This window comes from Ambystoma mexicanum, chromosome 2q, assembly GCF_040938575.1.
Source record: "Ambystoma mexicanum isolate Mex_15411 chromosome 2q, UKY_AmexF1_1, whole genome shotgun sequence".
In the NCBI taxonomy this organism is placed as follows: Eukaryota; Metazoa; Chordata; class Amphibia; order Caudata; family Ambystomatidae; genus Ambystoma; species Ambystoma mexicanum.
In genome coordinates this window covers 1,411,112,760-1,411,131,753 of record NC_090924.1, presented here as the reverse complement: position 1 = coordinate 1,411,131,753, position 18,994 = coordinate 1,411,112,760, and the positions used below count along the sequence as shown (strand labels likewise).

The 18,994-nt window shown below is 46.4% G+C and overlaps 1 protein-coding gene across 3 annotated transcripts in view; it reads left to right on the top strand.

Annotated features, from left to right (window-relative positions):
- Positions 1 to 18,994, top strand: part of OXNAD1 (oxidoreductase NAD binding domain containing 1) — a 138,073-nt gene that overhangs the window by 44,325 nt on the left and 74,754 nt on the right. The window contains exon 1 of one of the 3 annotated variants that reach the window (XM_069648902.1): positions 2,150 to 2,263. The exons of the other annotated variants lie outside the window; for them this stretch is intronic. Within the exon in view, the coding sequence (XP_069505003.1) occupies positions 2,165 to 2,263 (99 nt within the window). The 5' untranslated portion in view covers positions 2,150 to 2,164. Of the gene's footprint in view, positions 1 to 2,149; positions 2,264 to 18,994 lie in introns of those variants that run through there. 3 annotated transcript variants of the gene reach the window in all.

Sequence of the window (18,994 nt, the reverse complement as noted above, 5' to 3'; positions counted from 1 at the left end):
CCTCTAAAGGTAATGGTGGGCTCCCATGTGCCATCTCTGCAATGAAGGTCTCCTCTAAAGGTAATGGTGGGCTCCCATGTGCCGTCTCTGGAGCACAGGTCTCTCCTAAAGGTAATGGTGGGCTCCCATGTGCCGTCTCTGGAGCACAGGTCTCCCCTAAAGGTAATGGTGGGCTCCCATGTGCCGTCTCTGGAGCACAGGTCTCCCCTAAAGGTAATGGTGGGCTCCCATGTGCCGTCTCTGGAGCACAGGTCTCCCCTAAAGGTAATGGTGGGCTCCCATGTGCCGTCTCTGGAGCACAGGTCTCCCCTAAAGGTAATGGTGGGCTCCCATGTGCCATCTTTGGAGCACAGGTCTCTCCTAAAGGTAATGGGGGGGGCTCCCATGTGCCATCGCTGGAGCAAAGGTATCTCCTAAAGGTAATGGTGGGCTCCCAGGTGCCATCTCTGGAGCACAGGTCTCCTAAAGGTAATGGTGGGCTCCCATGTGCCATCTCTGGAGCACAGGTCTCCTAAAGGTAATGGTGGGCTCCCATGTGCCATCTCTGGAGCACAGGTCTCTCCTAAAGGTAATGGTGGGCTCCCATGTGCCATCTCTGGAGCACAGGTCTCTCCTAAAGGTAATGGTGGGCTCCCATGCACCATTGCAGTGGTAAAGGTCTCCTGTAAAGGTAATGGTGGGCTCCCATGTGCCATCCCTGGAGTAAAGGTAACGGTATGCTCCCATGTGCCATCTCTGGAGCACAGGTCTCTCCTAAAGTTAATGGTGGGCTCCCATGTGCCTTCTCTGGAGTAAAGGTCTCATCTAAAGGTAATGTGCTCCCGTGTGCCATCTCTGGAGCACAGGTCTCTCCTAAAGGTAATGGTGGGCTCCCATGTGCCGTCTCTGGAGCACAGGTCTCTCCTAAAGGTAATGGTGGGCTCCCATGTGCCATCTCTGCAGTGAAGGTCTCCTCTAAAGGTAATGGTGTGCTCCCATGTGCCATCTCTGGAGCACAGGTCTCTCCTAAAGGTAATGGTGTGCAATATGAGCCATCTCTGGAGGAAAGTTCTCCTCTAAAGGTAATGGTGGGCTCCCATGCACCATTGCAGTGGTAATAGTCTCCTTAAAAGGTAATGATGGGCTCCCATGTGCTATTGCAGGAGTAAAGGTCTCCTGTAAAGGTAATGGTGTGCTCCTGTGTGCCACCTCTGGAGTGGTTGTCTCCCTGAGAGGAAATGGTGTGCTCCCATTGGGTAGCTCTGGTGTGGTTCTCTTCCATAAATGTTATTGGGAGTTACTTGTGGGCCAGCTCTGGAGTGGTTGTCTCCTCTTAAGGTAATGCTGTTGTTCCATGGACAAGTTCTGGGGTGACTGATCGCCTAAAGAGAACAGCGTGCTTCCATGGGTGAGGTGTGGATAGGTTGTCCCCCTAGGTATTGCGTACTCTCCTGCAGGGATTGTCTCGTCAGACGGTAATGGCATGCGCCCTTGGACAAGCCCTGGAGTGGTTGTGTCCTCTAAAGATTATAGCCTTCTATAATGAGGGAGGGGACCCTTATTGTGGGAGAATGACCCGCCACCAAGTTTCGCCTCAGACTACAAGTTGGGTAGCGGTCATTCTCACGTGCTAATGACCCCTCCAGAGATATGAGGCTGTTGGCACATAGTGGTAATAGCAATACATGTTATGGTGGCGCAGTAAAAAGTTACATTTTACCAGTGAGTAAAGTAAATGGAAAAACTGAGTTGGTATATTGAATGCAGCTTATTTTTTAGTGTTGAAGTGTCTTCATTGTTAAATATTTTATTTACAGACTTGGCTAAACTGCAGTGTGTAAACTGTTGTTCTAGAAGAAAGTGAAAAGCATGGTGTTATCGGATGCGGAGTGCTGGACAGATTACCTCTTGTAAAGGTGATGGTGTACTCCTATAGGCAGGCCTTGACTGATTGTTGCCTCTAAAGGTATGTTGTACCGGCATACTCTTCTCAAGGCAATGGAGTGCTCCAGTTAGTGAGCAGAGTTGTAGTTGTCTCCTGTGAAGATAATTGTGTGCTCCCGTGGGGAAAACGCTCTGGAGTGGCTGTCTCCGTTAAAGACTAAGCCATACTTCCATGGTTGGCTGTGGAGTTGTTGCCTCCAGTAAAGTAATAGTGTGTCCTGTGGTTCTCTCCTTTAAAGGCATGCTGTTCTCCGATGGGGGGAGTGCCGCAGTGATTAGCTCTTATAAAGGTGATGGTGTACTCTCATGGGCAGGCCTGGACTGGCTGTCTCCTCTAAAGGTATGTTGTACTTGCACGTCTGAGTGCTAGAGTGATTGTCTCTTCTCAGGATGATGCTGTGCTCAAGTTAGTAAGCTGTACAGTTGTCTCCTTGAAAGATAATGGTGTGCTCCCATGAGTTGGATCTGGAATGGTGCCCCCTCTAATGGTAATAGTGTTACCATGGCCGAATTATGGGGTGCTTATTGCTTCTCAAGGTAATGGCGCGCTTTTTGTGGGCGAGCTTTGGATTGGTTGACTCCTAAAAGGTCCTGTGTGGTCCTATGGGCAAACTCTGGTGTGGTTGTGTCCTTTATCAGATGTTCTACCATGGGCATCTGAAATGCTTTTCTCCTCTAATGACCTCCCTGACACCATTGCTAAAGGAAGTGTTCTGGAACTTCAGAGTATAACCTTCCTCTACTTTTTCAAAAGATGTGTTTTTTTTTAATTTCTTTTATTGATTTTATGCAAACAAAACAACACAAACCAAACAAGCAGCATAATCATAATGGTTCCATTACACATCAATTTATCTTAATCGCTGCTCCCACAACCCCTCCCTCCCCCATGAGCCTATTTGTCAATCTCATTCAATGTCTGGCACATGCGGCCGGGTTTCGTTCTCTTCGGAGTCTGTTGGATCTGATATTACTCCAAACAATTCTGCTATTAGCGATTTCCAAGCCAACAAGGTGCCCGCCTCCCCTTCTCCAGCCAGGCTACTCGCTTCTTGCCATGCCACCGTTTCAGCTTCTGCCCATTTCTGAAAGTCCTTCCACCACACATCCACCTTAGGCTTGTGGCATTTCTTCCACCCCATGGCAATCCTACGTTTTGCAAGAACATACGCTAGATTTCTCAGTTTCTCAATATGCTTGAGTTTCCGTGGCCTAGGGAACCCGCCCAGTAAGCAGGCCCAGGCCGTGTCTATACCAAGAGTAACCCCCTTATCAGCCAGTTTCTGCGCCACTTCTCCCCAAAATCACCCAATGGTCGGGCACGACCAAAAAATATGTACCATGTCGGCGTTTTCTAGGTTACATTTAGAACACGCTTGTCTTCCAGTGTTTCGGAACTTCGATATCCTCAAGGGGGTCATGTATGCCCTATGCTTTACATACAGCTGTATTTGTTTTTAATCTGGCATTTCTAGACACTTTTTTGTGATAGCCCAGGGCACGCTCCCACACCCCATCCTCCATTGGGGCCTCCACTTCCGCCTCCCAGTCCAGTCTCAGATGTGTCAATTCTTAGGCTTCACCATCTTATAAAGTCTCGATCTCATGTCCTCCTTCGGATATATCATATATTGCTCCCAAAACTGTATCTGGTTCTTCTATCAACACTGTCTCTGGCCAGGTGTTCCTAATCATCCGCACCAATCTAATGTACGTGACATATTGGCCCGTATGTAGCCCCGCCGCTTCGTTGAGTTCTATAAACTCCTTAATGGACCCCTCTTGCCAAACATCGCCTAGCGTTACCAGCCCCACCGATTCCCAGTAGGTCCTAATAATCACCCTCAGCTGATTATCCCCTCCTGTCAAAGCAACCAGCGGTATCTGCGGGAGGCACCGGCATGGGACTTCCATCAAACGACAAGCCCTACGCCAAATTTTCCACCCAAACCTCAACATCGCAGGACGCCCCCTCATTTCGGTTTCAGGCAGCCAAATCATTTCTTTCAAATAAAACGGGGCGCAGTCCTGTCCAAGCACCCTGTGCTCAGGGGTCACTTCATCGGAGAGCCACTTAGCCACATACTGTAGCTGTCCCGCCAAATAGTAAACCTCAAAATGAGGCAGTCTGATACCTCCGTTTTCATAAAAGTTCTGCAATTTCCAAAACGCCACTCTATTTCGGGTACCATGCCACAGGAAGTCCCTACACATGCTGTTCAATTTACTGAAAAACCTCTTGGGTGTCATGTATGGGATATTACTAAAGTAATGCAGGAGCCTGGGCAGAACTACCATCTTGAGCATAGCCCCCTACCCCATCATCGCCAAGGGCAGCTTTGCCCAGAACTGCATGCTGTCCTAATTTTCTCGACGGCTACTTCTGTATTATGTCTGTTCTTCTTCCACCGTGTGATATACATCTACGCCCAGGTAACGAAAAGAGCTAGTTGCCCATGGTACCTGTAGCACCGGTAGTCTATCTACAGGGGTCCCCTTATAGTTACCTAGCGGGAATATGACAGACTTTTGGGGGTTCACCGATATGCCCGACAACTCTGCATACCTTTCCATCACTTCAAGTATGTATAGGAGATTTTCTTCTGGGTATTGCAAGTACAGTAACAAATCATCTGCGTACAAGGATATCAAGCGTCGTTCCCCTCCTACCTCAATGCTTATCGCATCATACTGTGCCCTAAGGCATATTGCCAGAGGCTCCAGGGCTAAAATGTAAAGCATCGGGGACCAGGGGCACCCTTGTCTGGTGCCTCTACCAAGTTGCCATCTCTCGGATATCACCGCTCCAGTTCGGACCCTGGCAAGCGGGTCACTATACAACATCTTAGCCCAACTGATATAGCCCGGCCCCATTCCATACCCTTCCAAGGCAGCCAATAGCCATGACCACTTGACCGAATCAAAAGCTTTAACTGCATCTAGAGACACTATCGCCATCTCACCTTCATTCCTGCTACCCCATTCAACCACCCGGTGAAGTCGCCTATGGTTGTGTGTTATATTCCTATTCGCGACATAACTCGTTTGATCAGGATGTATCGGTCTACCAATCACTTTCTGCAATCGATTTGCCAGGACAGCCGTTAGAATCTTGCTGTTCTGATTTAGCATCGACAAAGGCCTGTAGGAACCACATCCATGCTCCGGTTTATTGGGCTTGGGCAGCGGTATTATGATCGCCTCTCTGAGCGACTCAGGCAACCGTCCTATCTCAAACGCTTCATTGAGCATGTCCAGCATTGTGGGGAGAATTTCCTCTCTGTATACTTTATAGAATTCGCTGGGGAACCCATCTGCTCCTGGGGTCTTACAGGTAGGCAACTGCTTCACAACCGCCTCTAACTCCTCTAACGTGATTGGCTCATCTAGCTCCTCCCTCTCCTCTTCACTTATCTTGGGCAGCCCTATGTCTTCTAACGTTTCAATTATCTTGCGTTGGTCACCCGTCTCATCATCTCCGTACAGCACTCTGTAATAATCCGCAAATTCTTTATTAACCCCCACTTGCGTGGCCACCTCATCCCCGTCCTCCCTAATAATGGTCCTAATCGGAGGCCTAGGGGTCTCACTTTTGTATAGCCAAGCCAAAAGGCGGCCCGTCTTATCTCCCCCCCCGCGTGCTGCCTCAACATATTTCCTATAATTGAGATTGCAGAGTCTTTCCCAATGCCCTGCACATTGTTGCTGTAGTTGGAATACCGGCTCCGTGTCTACGTCACCGCTCTTCAATGCTGTTTCTAGCTCAGTTTCCGTCCTCTGTAGGTCAGCCAAGACCCCACCCTGTAACCCTCTTGACTTAGCAATGGCCGCCCCCCGCATCACCACCTTAAAAGCTTCCCATAATGTGCCAGCGGAATCAACACTCCCAGTATTCTCCTCAAAGAAGTTAGTAATCTCTTCCCTTATATCTTCCCTAAACACTGGATCTTTAAGCGCCTCTGCTCGGAGGCGCCATGTAGGGATCCTCGCCCTCGGGGGGCAATATTGCCATCCGCGGATCAGGGGCGAGTGATCTGAGAGGACCCTAGCCTTATGTTAGATTTGAGTAATCTCAGACATCGAATCTGCTGTAGCAAAGACATAATCAAGTCTAGTGTGCAGTTGATGCGAGGCTGAATAGTGCGAGTATTGCCTCTCAGTAGGATGTTTCATCCTCCACGCATCTGTAAAGCCAAAATCAATTCGCAGTGTCTGCAACGCTCTCGCCGCCGGGCTAGGTTTACCCACCCCGCCATCAGATCTGTCCACCACAGGATTCAACACACAATTAAAGTCCCCACCCCAGATCACCGCGCTCCCTATATACATACTAAGGTTGGTACACAGAGCTCTGAAATATGCTGCTGTGTTTTGGTTGGGGGCATACGTGTTTACTATGCATACCTCCCTGCTCTCCACCAGCCCTCGCAATATAGCCATCCTTCGATCAGTTTCAACTACCTTTTGTATCGATTGGAACAGGACATGCGGTGCCACCCAGATTAACACACCCCAGGCGTATGCAGAGTATGGCGAGCCCACCACAGTCCCTCTCCACTTTACTTCTCTCGCGTCAAGTACGTCTCCTGTAGTAGTGCAATATCTATTTTCTGCCTTTTCAGATACATCATGATTTTATTTCTTTTCAAATAACTGTTAAGGCCCCTGACGTTCCACGTTATTATCCTGAGGTCTCTCATAAGTCATTGGTAAGCACCCCCCCCCGATCTTCCGCCGATTCCGCCCCCTTATGCACCGCAAGTGCAACATGCTGATTCCTCCAAATAGGCTCAAAACAAAACTTAAACTTCCCATAACCACATACACACTCAACTGCCCATCCCCCCACCTTCTTCCCACCCATCCCTTCCCCAACAACACCCTCCCCAACTGTTGCCCAGCTCCATTCCTGGATCTCAGGCACCCCCACATCTAGCCCTGCCTAGCACAAGCTTCTACTCGGGGCTCAGTAGGGTAAAGCCGCCCTAATGGCCGCAAAAACTAATAATCTATCGGGGTAGGTCGTCCACGTTCTGTTGCTCCTTTTAAGAAATATTAGGCATACAGATGCTAGACAGTTACCAATTACAGTTACACTCACTATATTCCAGTCCATATCGAGCACCAGGCTCGGATTGTGCTCAAAGGTCAGCCAGTTACAATTTCTCTGTACAATCAGGATCCTCCTCCCACTCACCCTCACAATGTCCGTATTACGAAATCTTCATTCGGTATGCTCCTGCCGATCACGATCCGCTTCTTGTTCCGGGCAACCCTGCAGGTGCAGCCATGTGACAACATCCTCCGGGGTATCAAAAAATAGCGCTTTGTTCTTATGTAGCACCTTCAATGGTGCCGGATACAGCAGCATATATTTGACTCCCGCTGCCCTCCGCCTTCTTTTGACGGCGACGTAACTATACCTCTGCCTTTGCACTATTATCGTATAGTCTGGGTATGCTGTGATGTTGGTGGATGCTCTCTCTATCGTACCGCCCTTACGAAAATATTCGAGGATCTTTTCTCTATCCCTGTAATTCAGGATCCTCGCGATGATCGGCCGGCGTTTCCTCATTAGGGCGCGATGCGCCCGCTCCACCGTGAATCCTTGTGAAAGGTTCCCTGCTCCGATCCCTTGTAGGATCATGTTTTCCACATAGTTTGTGGGGTCTTGGCCTTCTTCCCCCTCTGGCAGACGAACCACACGGATGTTGTTCCTCCTCGCCCTTCCTTCTGCCTCTTCCACACGATTTTCCAGGTGGGCAACCTGTTGTTTTAAGACATGAATCTCCTTTGCATTGTTCGTGCTAACGTCTGTATTAATCTTTACCCCACTTTCCAGACCACTGGTTCTTTCTGCAAGTGCCCTGACATCTTGACGTAACAGGTGAGTTCTGTACCCAGAGCATCAATCTTGTTCTCCAGAGCCGTGCGTAGGTCCGCCATTGCCAAGTCCCATTTAGCACTCAGTCCCGTTATAGCCTCCAGGATCTGGTGCTTATCCCCTTCGGGGGCGTCTTCCACGGGAGTCACGACCATGCTCTGCACCGATGTTGAGGGGGTCCGCTGCGTTTTCGACTTGACTCTCAACCCTTTCGCCGACATGGCGCTGCCCTCCACTCCTGTATGGCTCCGTCTTGGTGCAGCTGCTGCACTGTCCTTGGTCCGACAATAGTCTGGCTCCCAGGTCTCCTAACTCACATTCAAGATGGCACTTCGAATTGTCTTACGGGTGGGCTATGGCCTCCCACTCCTCATTCAACTTCCGTAGGCCTTGTCGCCCAAGTATCCAATGTTATCTCCTCCTCCAGTCAGATCGCCAAGGCTCCATTAGCGTACGCCAGGCCGGGCACTCTCACGGTGCTATCTCGAACACTTTTCCATATTTCCCTGTTGTACTCCAGGCAATCATCCGCAGCCATGTCTCGCAGTTCTGGGGAATCAGTTTCGTTTCTCCTCGGAGGCCTCTCCTTTGTTAGCCGCCATCTTGGCGCCAAAGCGGCCACACAGCCGTACCAACAAAAACGTATATATCTCACGATTCCATGGGATCATGAACTTCTCCCACGAACTCCACTTAGCGTGCAGCTTCCGACGCCTGATCCCCAAAGTTCTAGGCGCTCGTTACAGTTTCAGCGGGTAACTTTAGCAAAAATAAAGTCGGATCATCAGGAGCTCCTCACGAGGCACGTCCTATTCCATGGCCAGATAGCCACGCCCCCTACTTTATCAAAAGATACGCTGCTCTGGAATACTGTTCCTGGATGGAGGGCAAAAGCCTTCCAAGGAAACTTGAATCTGCCCTGCAGGCAATGGACTAGTGTCATAGTTCACTGAGCTACCTCGCTGACACCCCTTTTCTTTAGTTTATTTAAATTACTTGCTTGGTACCTAAATCCCATTCTCAAACCGTCGCATAACCCAGTAGCTGCGTTGATGAGCTGTTCCCAGTGGTACAAGACTTACTTCCCAACTCTGCTCCAATTTTGTCTTTTGGATATTAGATTGATTGATGTTAGATCTCTGCGGGCATGGCTGTGTGTGATTAATTGTGGTGGCTTGGGTCTTTGGCATATCCCATAAGAGGTTCAAGGTGCTAATGGCGGGTGACAAACAGTAGGGGTGCAAAAAACTGCATGCTGTGGGGATTAAGAGTTCTATGTGACTTGAATTTGATTTTTATTAATCAAATGTATTTAATTGCAGTAGAATGAATCGAAGAGTTGATTTTATTATTTTGTAATTTTTTTTTTAACTGGACGATTTTGTCGCAAATATATTGTGTAGGCGACCCCTCTCTACCCCCCCCCCCCCCTTAACCACCCTACATTAATTATTCACCTAAACCCACGCCCCCACATATATTTCCGGCAGAATTTGTGGTTAAAAAATGCGATGATTTCTACCACGACCAAACCTGCTACGGCAAAAACTCCCTGTCCTGGTATCAAGCACTACCAGAATGCGATTGGTCTATGCATGTTGTTTCACTGGGATTGTTTTAGGCTTAATAGTACAGCTGTAAAACGGATTTGTTTGGAACTGGGTGGGATGGGGGAGAGGGAGATGGGGAGACCATCAAATAAAATAATAAAACATTCTATATTTTTTTTGGACATAAAATTATTCTCTGAAAAGGTTCTGAAAAAATGACATACAACCGTGTGTTGTGGGGGGGGGGTATGCATTGAAGGAGAGAGGATGGCATGTTTGAATAACAAATTACCCGGCTGGACCACTCTTACCCACCCTCCTCTCTCTTTCTATATTCCCAACTGGACCCTTGTCACCAACGCCATTGCCGCTAACCCTCTTGTCCTTTGGGGAATTGACACGCTAGAACCAAAGCTTTTACACCAGTGATTTGGGGGGCGGGGGACCCGACCCCACTCCCGTGGGAAGGATTAAGCCCCCTGTCCTATATTTGCTGTCTGAAAAGGACTGGGAATGAACGGGTGCGGTGGTGGTGATTTAAGAGGGACCTAGTATGAATCCTGAGACATCCAAGGTCCGGATGGAATCTAGTATGAATCCGAGACATCCAAGATCCGGATGGAATCTAGTATGAATCCTGAGACATCCAAGGTCCAGGAGGGACCTAGTATGAATGTATGTATTTTATTTATTTTAAAAATGTTTAAAGCGCACAAACAGCCCGCGGGCATCGAGGCGCTGTTACAGAATATTTTTTAAAAAATGTGTGATGTTTTTTTGTTTTAGTTGCATATTTATAATGCGCTTAAACAACCAGAGGTCTCTAAGTGCAGACTCGGGGATCAAACCTGTGTTGCTTCGTGTCGTCTTGCTTCCAAGGCACGCACGTTGCCGCGGAGCTATCCTCCCGGAACAATCTTGAGACACCCAAGGTCCTGAAGTGACTGGTGATTGTGATCAGCTGAAGGTTCAGGAGGGACTTGTTGTGAATCCTGAAACCAAAGGTCCGTGAGGCGATGGCGATGGGGATGTGGAGGGTACGGGAGGGGGACTGGTCTGAATTTCAGAAACCCAAGGTCCACGAAGGACAGGTTTTGTGAACCCTGAAAAACCCAAGGCCCAGATAGGAACAGGCCAAGAGCCAGGAACGCCTCTGAGTGAATGTTGCCAAGCTGAGGGAAAAGCCTGACTGAGAGAAAACTGAGGCCTGGATTACACCAAGTGAAGGCACATAGGCGTGGAGAAGAGACCAGACTGTACCTGCTACAAGAACCTCTCCAGAGCAAAACCTCGATTTTGTCACTTTAGAACAGGACCTGACTTTAATGGGTAGGTTTTGGAATGTCATTGCTATCTTTAGAAATTGGTCTCATGTTTCAGAAAAAGGTCACTGAAGGCGCTGAAATACTGTAGGTGTATCATTTATGTTGGCCAAACCTTTGGAACTTTCTTTCGAAGGTTAGAGAATCCCAGGAAGCGAACAACTAGGTATTACTTTGCTGATGTATTAGGAGAATCAGAATTCCAAAACCTCTTACTTCTATATAAAACAGTGCCAGGATGGGTTATCGAAGTCCCACGTTAGTTTTATTTTTTTATTTTTTTTTCTCACCCACGCCCCCTTGTTCCCTTTGACGTTTTCCCAACCGCAATTCAGCTGACACTAAATAAAGTTCTGTTGCGCTACTGTTAAGTGTGATGTGTAGCATTGCCTCAAGCTCGCCACAAGATTTACTAAGCTAACCTGTATATTTGGCTTATGACCACATGGGCTTCTTCCCCCAGCCGTATATAAGGAGTAAATAGACGGTGACACGTGTTCATTTCTTGGTTCTCTTCCACTCTCCTTTACCTTCGGTACCTGATCATATTTGTATCTAACCATCAAGAACCAGCTCTTGCAACAGCCTTCGTTGAGAGCGCCTGCAAATGTACAGAGCAGCCGCCATTTAAAAAGCCATCCTCTCCCCGTTTGCCCCTCCCATCTGCCAGGGGAGAATATCTTGGCCGCGGGCGAGCCACATGAAGCCGGACGGACAACAGGCCAGCCTAAGGGCTGCAATTTTATTCTTGGGAACTTTGCACAGCTATGAGGTGTAATCAATACTCCATCTTCTGCAGCAAAAGTGAAATAGCATTTTGTCTTAATGTTGGAAAACAATGATCGTCGGTTCCCATCAGCAAACCCAGACACATGTTGGTCTTGGAACGCTTCTGCAATAATTGTGCTTGTATGTCCTGCGCTATGCACACGTTTTCCATTCGGGAGAAAGGAGGAACGCAACCGTGTGTATGTTTAAAATAATAATCATGTTCGCTTTGTGAATTAGCGCTTTTGCTTCAGAAGCTCGTTGGCATGCGTTTTTTTCCATCTTGTTCTTTGTTAGTTGGCAATGCCATGGCCTCTGGTGGCTTGTTTACCTCTGAAGATGGTGAGTTTCTAAGCCAGGTAGAGTGGTGTTTTGGATGTGACCACTGATCTGGCCCTATTGCTAGCTTTAAGATAAACCAATTCAGCTCCTTCACAGTAATGTGCGTGATGTGATCACATTTTCTTAGTATGAGATGATCAGGGCTTGGACAACCAAAACCCGGAGCGAGGATGAAAGGCTTGACTGCAGAAGACGTTTAGGCCTTCTGGGCGATGTACGTTTTTGAATGTGAAATCGCAGTGGATGGTAAAGCAGCAGGATTTTGTTTTTGGCGGGAGTTGAGGCTTGAAGCTGTCTAGCATCATATTAGTCTGTCAATTCTGGAATTGGTCCTGTGTGAGGGGGTTTCCTGGGAGAATTCATTCGGTCTTTTCCTTGTTGAGCTTCAGTTGGGTGCTTGACATACAGGCTTGGACAAGGAACCGGCAGTGCTTTATCCCTTGGATGTCGTTGATACATCTGAGTTTGGTTAAAGCTATGCTTCATCGGCGTGTTGGGTGTATTCTCATGAATGTGTTATCGAGGCGCTCCCCGAACGTTGAACATAGTGGTTGTAGATGACTGGGCACAGTGGAGTCTTGTGAAAAAATGCAATTGACTGTGCAGTGTTGGTATCTCTTGTGCCCCATCTGGGCGAGTTTCTCTGTTGCAGACTTAACGTACTGCATCCCTGTTCTGTCGAAGCTTATTCGTGTGGCGAGCATGTTGATGAGGGCTTCATGGTAGACTGTATTGAGGGCGCCAGGGAGGACGAGTTGGATGAGTAAGCAGGGATCCACTTTGTCTAGGATTTGGATGGTGGCAGGCTTTGATTTGCTTATGGCTGATTGTGCTAAAGTTGCTTTCGTGCAAATTACGGGCGACTGCCTTCTCGGTCACTTTGCTGTGGGATGGAGGATGCATGTTTGGGTGACTGTTGGCCAGGATGTCCCAGTCTAGTGTAGGTTTCTGCAGCTGGGGAGGTGTCCGCACCAGAGTGTTTAGCCCCAGTGGTGTTGAGGTATGATTTGTAGGCAATAAGATGGAGGGGGTGCTTTGCGCACAAGGGCCATTGGTAAGAGTTTTTTTTGGTGGCTGTGGTTTGGTACATTGAGTGTTAAATAAAGTCCAATTCTAGTCTGTTTTTCTTTTTAATACTCTTACTATGTAGGAAGCCAGGCCTCCAAACCCGCCCCCCACTTCAAGGTAGATGGGAGAACCTGGAATAATGATGTGTTATTTATATAGCGCCTTAATCCAAAGCGCTTTACAGACTACATATTTACATACAATATCACCCAACTGAAATTGGTATTTATTTATCAACCTCGGACGGATGAAATGCTGAGTTGGCCTTGCCAGGATTCGAACCTGCGACCTGCATTATCACGCTCAGATCGCAGCAACGAGCGCTCAATTCGCTGAGCTATCTTACCGGCTATCCTGGGGTTCTGAAGTCCTTGCAGTTTAGAACACTAATGCGTGTTCTAGAACTGCATATTTTTTGTTTTTTTGGAGCTGAGATTAAGTCCCTTAAAAGCAAAGAGTTACTTTAACTCTTTGCTTTTAGGCCTACAGTGGGCCATTTCCTGAAGAGGGGACTTACGATCAAGACTCGTCACTGTGGGGCACATTCCTGTTCTACTCGTTGGAGAGCTGTGTATTGCCAAGGTGGGGGCTTTGCCCCTCAATCGCCACGTGAAAGTAAAGACTTTTAGCGCTACGCTAGAGGGCTTTTGTTGCTTCTGCAGGAGAACCCTATTCTCCTGAAAATATTCTGCACTCTATTATCTGGTTAGCAGTGGGATATTCTTCTCTGCTCCAGCGGGCTTCTCTTCTGGAGAGTTTGGGCAAGAGCATAGCTGCAAAAAGAGTCCCTAGCACTGGCAAGACACACCTCCCACACGCTCAGAAGAGTCTCTCAGCGGTAGCCACCTAGAGAAGTCTGGAATAAAGCTCTGTTATACAAGTGCTTGCAAGACACTGCTCAGCGCCAGCCGCTAGTTGTATTGAACAACCCCCTGACGTACCGCAACATGCACACAAGCATCTTCTAATTCGAGCTCTTGGAACCGCTGTAGTCTCTTAGAGTGGCATACGTTATCGGGCAGGACACAGGAACCACTCTGTCTGCCTCTCTAACCATCATCCCATGGAACACCAGTGAACACCTGGTTCCAGGCTCCTCACCACATTCCAAGCTCCACTTCACTCATACATACACAGCTCATCCTGCCAGATGCTAGGTCACTACAACCTCCTACACATGAACTGCAGTCATGGAGTGTGTTCAACCACAAAGCACTCTGAGGCCATAAAAATGGGGCAATAAGCGCTGTTTAAATAACGAATAAAATACAATTTCAGTGCACATCAGCTGCATTAGTCCTGCCCAGAGGGACTCTATACTGAGTGAAAAGACTTGCTGGGGAATTAGTTGGTACAAGAAGTAATTGGATTTTATCCACATTATGAGCAGCAGCTGTTAGTAAATAGATGAGGGATGGTTTAGGTATTAGTAGAGTAGGAGTTCGTTTTTTTAGAGGTAGAATAGGACTTTCACCATTCAAACCTTTCTTTTATATTTTAGACTACACATCAAACACTTAACCAGGAACAGATATTTTATTTCTAAAAAGCAAGGATAATCCTTTATTTCACTGATCTTAGAGACCCACTCATGAGTAAGGAGCAATGGATGGAAAATAAACCTGTCTGCCAGAGGTCATTTTTCTGCTATTGTTAATCGATTTGTTGGACTTGATTTCTCTATTTGTTGGGAGATTCTCAAAAACCTCTCTCCTGGCACTTAACGTAGGATTACAGGTATACCCCAAAATGAAAGGACCTGTTTCTAAATGGGGTGTGTAGAGAAACACTGATTGGCTCTGTCTTTTCTCTTTCCAATCCCTCACTTAAAAGAGAAGAGATCCTGTTTTAATATTCTTTGAAAATATTCTTTTGTGGTGTAGAGACTAGTGGAATTAAACGCTGTAGACTAGAACCTAGGTGGTCTTTGGTGCGAGTAGCTCCTTCGGAATTCCACTCTTTAGGACCTGTCTTGTTTTCAGTGCATCTGGGAAGGTGCCTAGTGCGAGGGATGTTTGTATGATTGATGCTGTGAAGTGGTGCGGGTGCTTCCCCTGACCTGCACTATGGAGGAGAGGAGGATGTTGTCTTTGTAAGTGGTGGGTTTGGGGAATTTGGGTCTAGGTCACATCCTGTGGAGTACTTATTCTCAATTTGGTCCATCCGGATATGTTGCAGGCTGATGTGGCTGGCCATCTCTGGTGTATCTGGAACTGAGAGTTTTTTTTATTTTCTCTGTGTTATTGCATTTGTCAGTGGATTGCAGTATGGTCTTTTTGATGTTTCTGTTTTTCTTTTTTTTTTTTTTTTTCCTTTCTCCAGACCATCGCGCTTGCTGTCAATGGTTTTCTGTAATAAGGGGTGAGGGACCGATGTTTTTAGAGTGGAATGATGTGGGTGTTGGTGGTTTCAGATTGTGGTAAAAATGCACTGACCAGGATGTTGACAATCTCAATGTTAAGGATACCAATCGGGTGTCAAACACTGGACCAGGACACTTGGTCTTAGCCTGGTACGTGGTGCTCCATAGCAATGTTTTTTTTTCTTTAATTTCAATTGTGCTGATACCCGACCCGTCTCGCACCCCCTTTTACAAATATCCCAGGTTACAATGGGCCATGAACCAGGCCTGGTGGTGAAATGCAATATTTATTCTTAGAATTCACAAAAATCGGGCACATTTTAATATTGGGCAGCAATCACCATTGGGGTGATAATTGCAATGCACCTGGTTAACCTTCTAGTAGGACATATCCAAAGCACAATTTAATAGGAGCACTTTTTGAATTCGGATAGATAGCACCCAAGTTAAGGTTTACCTCAATGTTTTCACAACCTTCCCTCACAAAATAAGAGGGGGGAAAAACTGATTTTAAACCCTTTGTTAGCATGAAATGACACTCGGAAATTGACAAATAAAAATGAATGTGCGGTTAAACCTTTGAGACAAATGACTTCTCACGACAACAGTAATGCATAAACCCTAGCAATCACAAAGCAACGGATCCACAAGAAGCATACAATTAGCGGAAAATTAGAACATGCTGCAGCCGAATGACGCGTTGAAAAGTTGCAATTTTCTCAATTTCCATTTAAAATGACACAAACGAATTTGCGGAAAAACGGCTGAAATACTTGAATTCTCAATGCAGTTTTTTGGCTGGGGGATAGATATATAACACAGGGACAATATAGAGGTAAAAATAGGCCTCTATCTGGTGAATTGAGAGAGATTTGGAAGGTAGAGTGACGTTTGTTTTTAGGAAAATATAGCAGTGAAAAAGAGAATCGGTTTTAAAATGAGACAAATTTTACTTAAACTAGATTTAATGCGTATGAAAAGAGGAACACCACCCGTGAATATGTTGCACTGCAGTTGCAACCCTTCACGCAGTGTACCCCTTTTCTTTAGGGAAAATAAATTTATTTAAACACAATATCGCTAATGACTTATGATCTCTGCAAGACAGAAATGAAGAGAAGGGGCGCTAACGCTTGGAGATCGAGGGCAAGAGGCACAGAGAATTCTGACAGTTGGACAAGTTATTAGGATATGGATAGGGTTTCTTTAGGAAAGACAAAGGGTCAAGATGGGTTAGACTATGGGATGTGGGATACTCTTAGTCCATGCTTGGGTTTTGGAACAGTTAACGGGGTTCTGGTCACTGCACCGCTTGGGTCACTAGGTAAAAGACAGCTGGCAAAAGACATCTGGGCAAAGGTCTGGTCACCGGATGGCAAGTACAGTTGGACAATTCGGGTCACTGGATGGCACAGGTAGTGGACAAGCCAGTCTGGTCTCGGGATACTAAGGTACCACAGCCTTTCCCCTTTTTAATGGGATTTTAGTGGGATTTTCTTAATTAAGGCCTTTGCTGGAGTAGAGTCAGGTATGCTTTGGCCTGGCAGTGACATCTGATCATTCTTGTAGTGGAATCTGTGGTCTGGCAGGATGAATGTGGGAGATCAGGAACGCAGGCACTGGAGATACAGGAGAGTGTGTGGAGCTCAGTCAACCACAGCATGGTGACATCACAGATTTATTGGTGGGCGGGACTGAGCTAGGGCTACCTCCAAGAAGCAGATAGAACAATCAATGTTGGTTGCCTCCTCGAGTAGTCCCAGTTTGAGGTTGCATTTTATGAGGTAAAAAGCATCCCAGTCTTTTTTTTTTTTTTGCCAAAAATCAGTCATAACCTATTTTACACATTTATACATTTGTGGCACTTTACCTACAATATGTAATCTGCCCATGTGATTGGTTAGAGCGTAGCAGTACAATCCTCGCGGTTGTGGGACCTTGTTTCGCCCTTCTACCAGTTTTTAACGCTTCTCAGTGAGAATTACATCACTTAAAATTCTATAACTTTATACATGGGTGTTATCATTAGGCATGTAAGCATTAAAATGTGCAATGGTATCATGGATACTTTCCTTATAATACCCAATTCTCTGCCATTTCTATTCCCCATGTGTCAGTGAAGTCTGACGTCTTAAATGAAAGCCCATAAAATCACATTTAAACTGTTAACTTTTCAAATTTTTGCAAAGGCCTGTGGCAAAGATAAAACTCTTACAAGTTTTATTTATAAAATAGTCTTTGGAAACTAATGTTGAGTATTGTTTCCCATATACGGGCATAGCTTCCAAGCTACCCCCTCAATCCAGGGTTGTCATAGATTTCCTTTTGAAGCTGACTGTAGTAGTCACAAGTAGGTGTGATTTTTCACTTCGCACATCCGTGTCCTAGAAGTTCCATTGTAAAATGGCTCAGCCCAGACCCAAGTCTGATTAGTATGTGAAGTTTCTTTGTCTTGGTCAAAGTTTTCCAACCTAGCAGTTATCACTTTTGTGTCCTGGAAGTTTATGGTGGTTCCCTTTTGGGGTAACAGCCTAATAATGAGGAACCTCTTCCAGTGGACACTAAATTTTGGACCTCAGCGCCCTTCTTTTTACTTGCGAGTTTTGTCTGCCGCGTGAGGCTGATAACAACAGAGTAATTGTGGTTCCTCCACTCTGTTTTTGGAAAAATATTCTTGTTTGGGTTACACTTAGTTCTGCTTATGCGCCAAAAGCAACCACACAAATGAGGCTTGACTCAATTATGGAATAGTAGATAATGTATTTTTTGTGAAATTGCCCTTTAAGATGACACATGTTTCGACGGTCCACACTGTTCTTTTGAAATCGGGGCCAATTGTTTGTCTTGACAATTGAAAATAAGCTTTTCAGCATGCAGAAAAGTGTTCCAATCCCAGCAAAATCCAACCCAGGCAGTTATAACAGTTTTCTTTTTCTTTTCTTTTGTCCTGAATCAAAACAAGCCTGTTGAATAAAACAGCCCATATAGGTTTCCCCAGCAACAAACCCCTTTACATTGCTAGGCACGGACAAGCTTTCATTCAACATTGTACTTTTTAAAACGGGAATTTTGTTTGTTTTCTGGTTTGCACAAGCCCATTTTGACACTTGGTAAATGTTGCTGGGATTTCTCTTCCATCTACTTTCCAATATTGTTCAGGAGCTGTAGCCAGCTTATTTTACACAACAGTCTGTACAAGGCAGCAAAAGTCTTCATGAGTTTGACATGTGCACATAAAGCTATGATTTCCTTTTCAAGCAGTGATTTTTGACATTTTGTAGCAACATTTTAAGCGTTTCCCGTGTAGCTGAAGGAAAGCTTTTGTTGATCTTCTCAGGTTTGGCTGGCACAGCCTGTCTTTCAGGAATAAGGCTCCTTTCTGGTGGAGCACAATGTGAATATGGCTGGGAATGACAGGGTGTTTTTGATAAAGGTAGTATGATGAAGAACAGGGACAAATGGCATCAGAGCGGCATAATTTTAAAGGTGAAATATTCCCTTTTTCAAAGGGAATTTTTTGGCTTGCAGCAAAACAGCGCTGCTTTTTCACTCCATTTTTTTTAAGACAAACAAGAACACACCCTAGTAGCCTTTCACGGGGTGCTCTGTTCCATCTTGCCCAATGGTGCTTGGCAAAACAGTGCAGCCATCCTTTTGTAGCTGCAAAACGCAGTTTGAGTGCAATGGTGCTCACAGGAGCCAGCACCGCCATTTTGCTGTTTCTGCTGAAATGCAGCTTGGTGATTTGGGGGCGCGGGGGGGGGGGGGGGAGTAC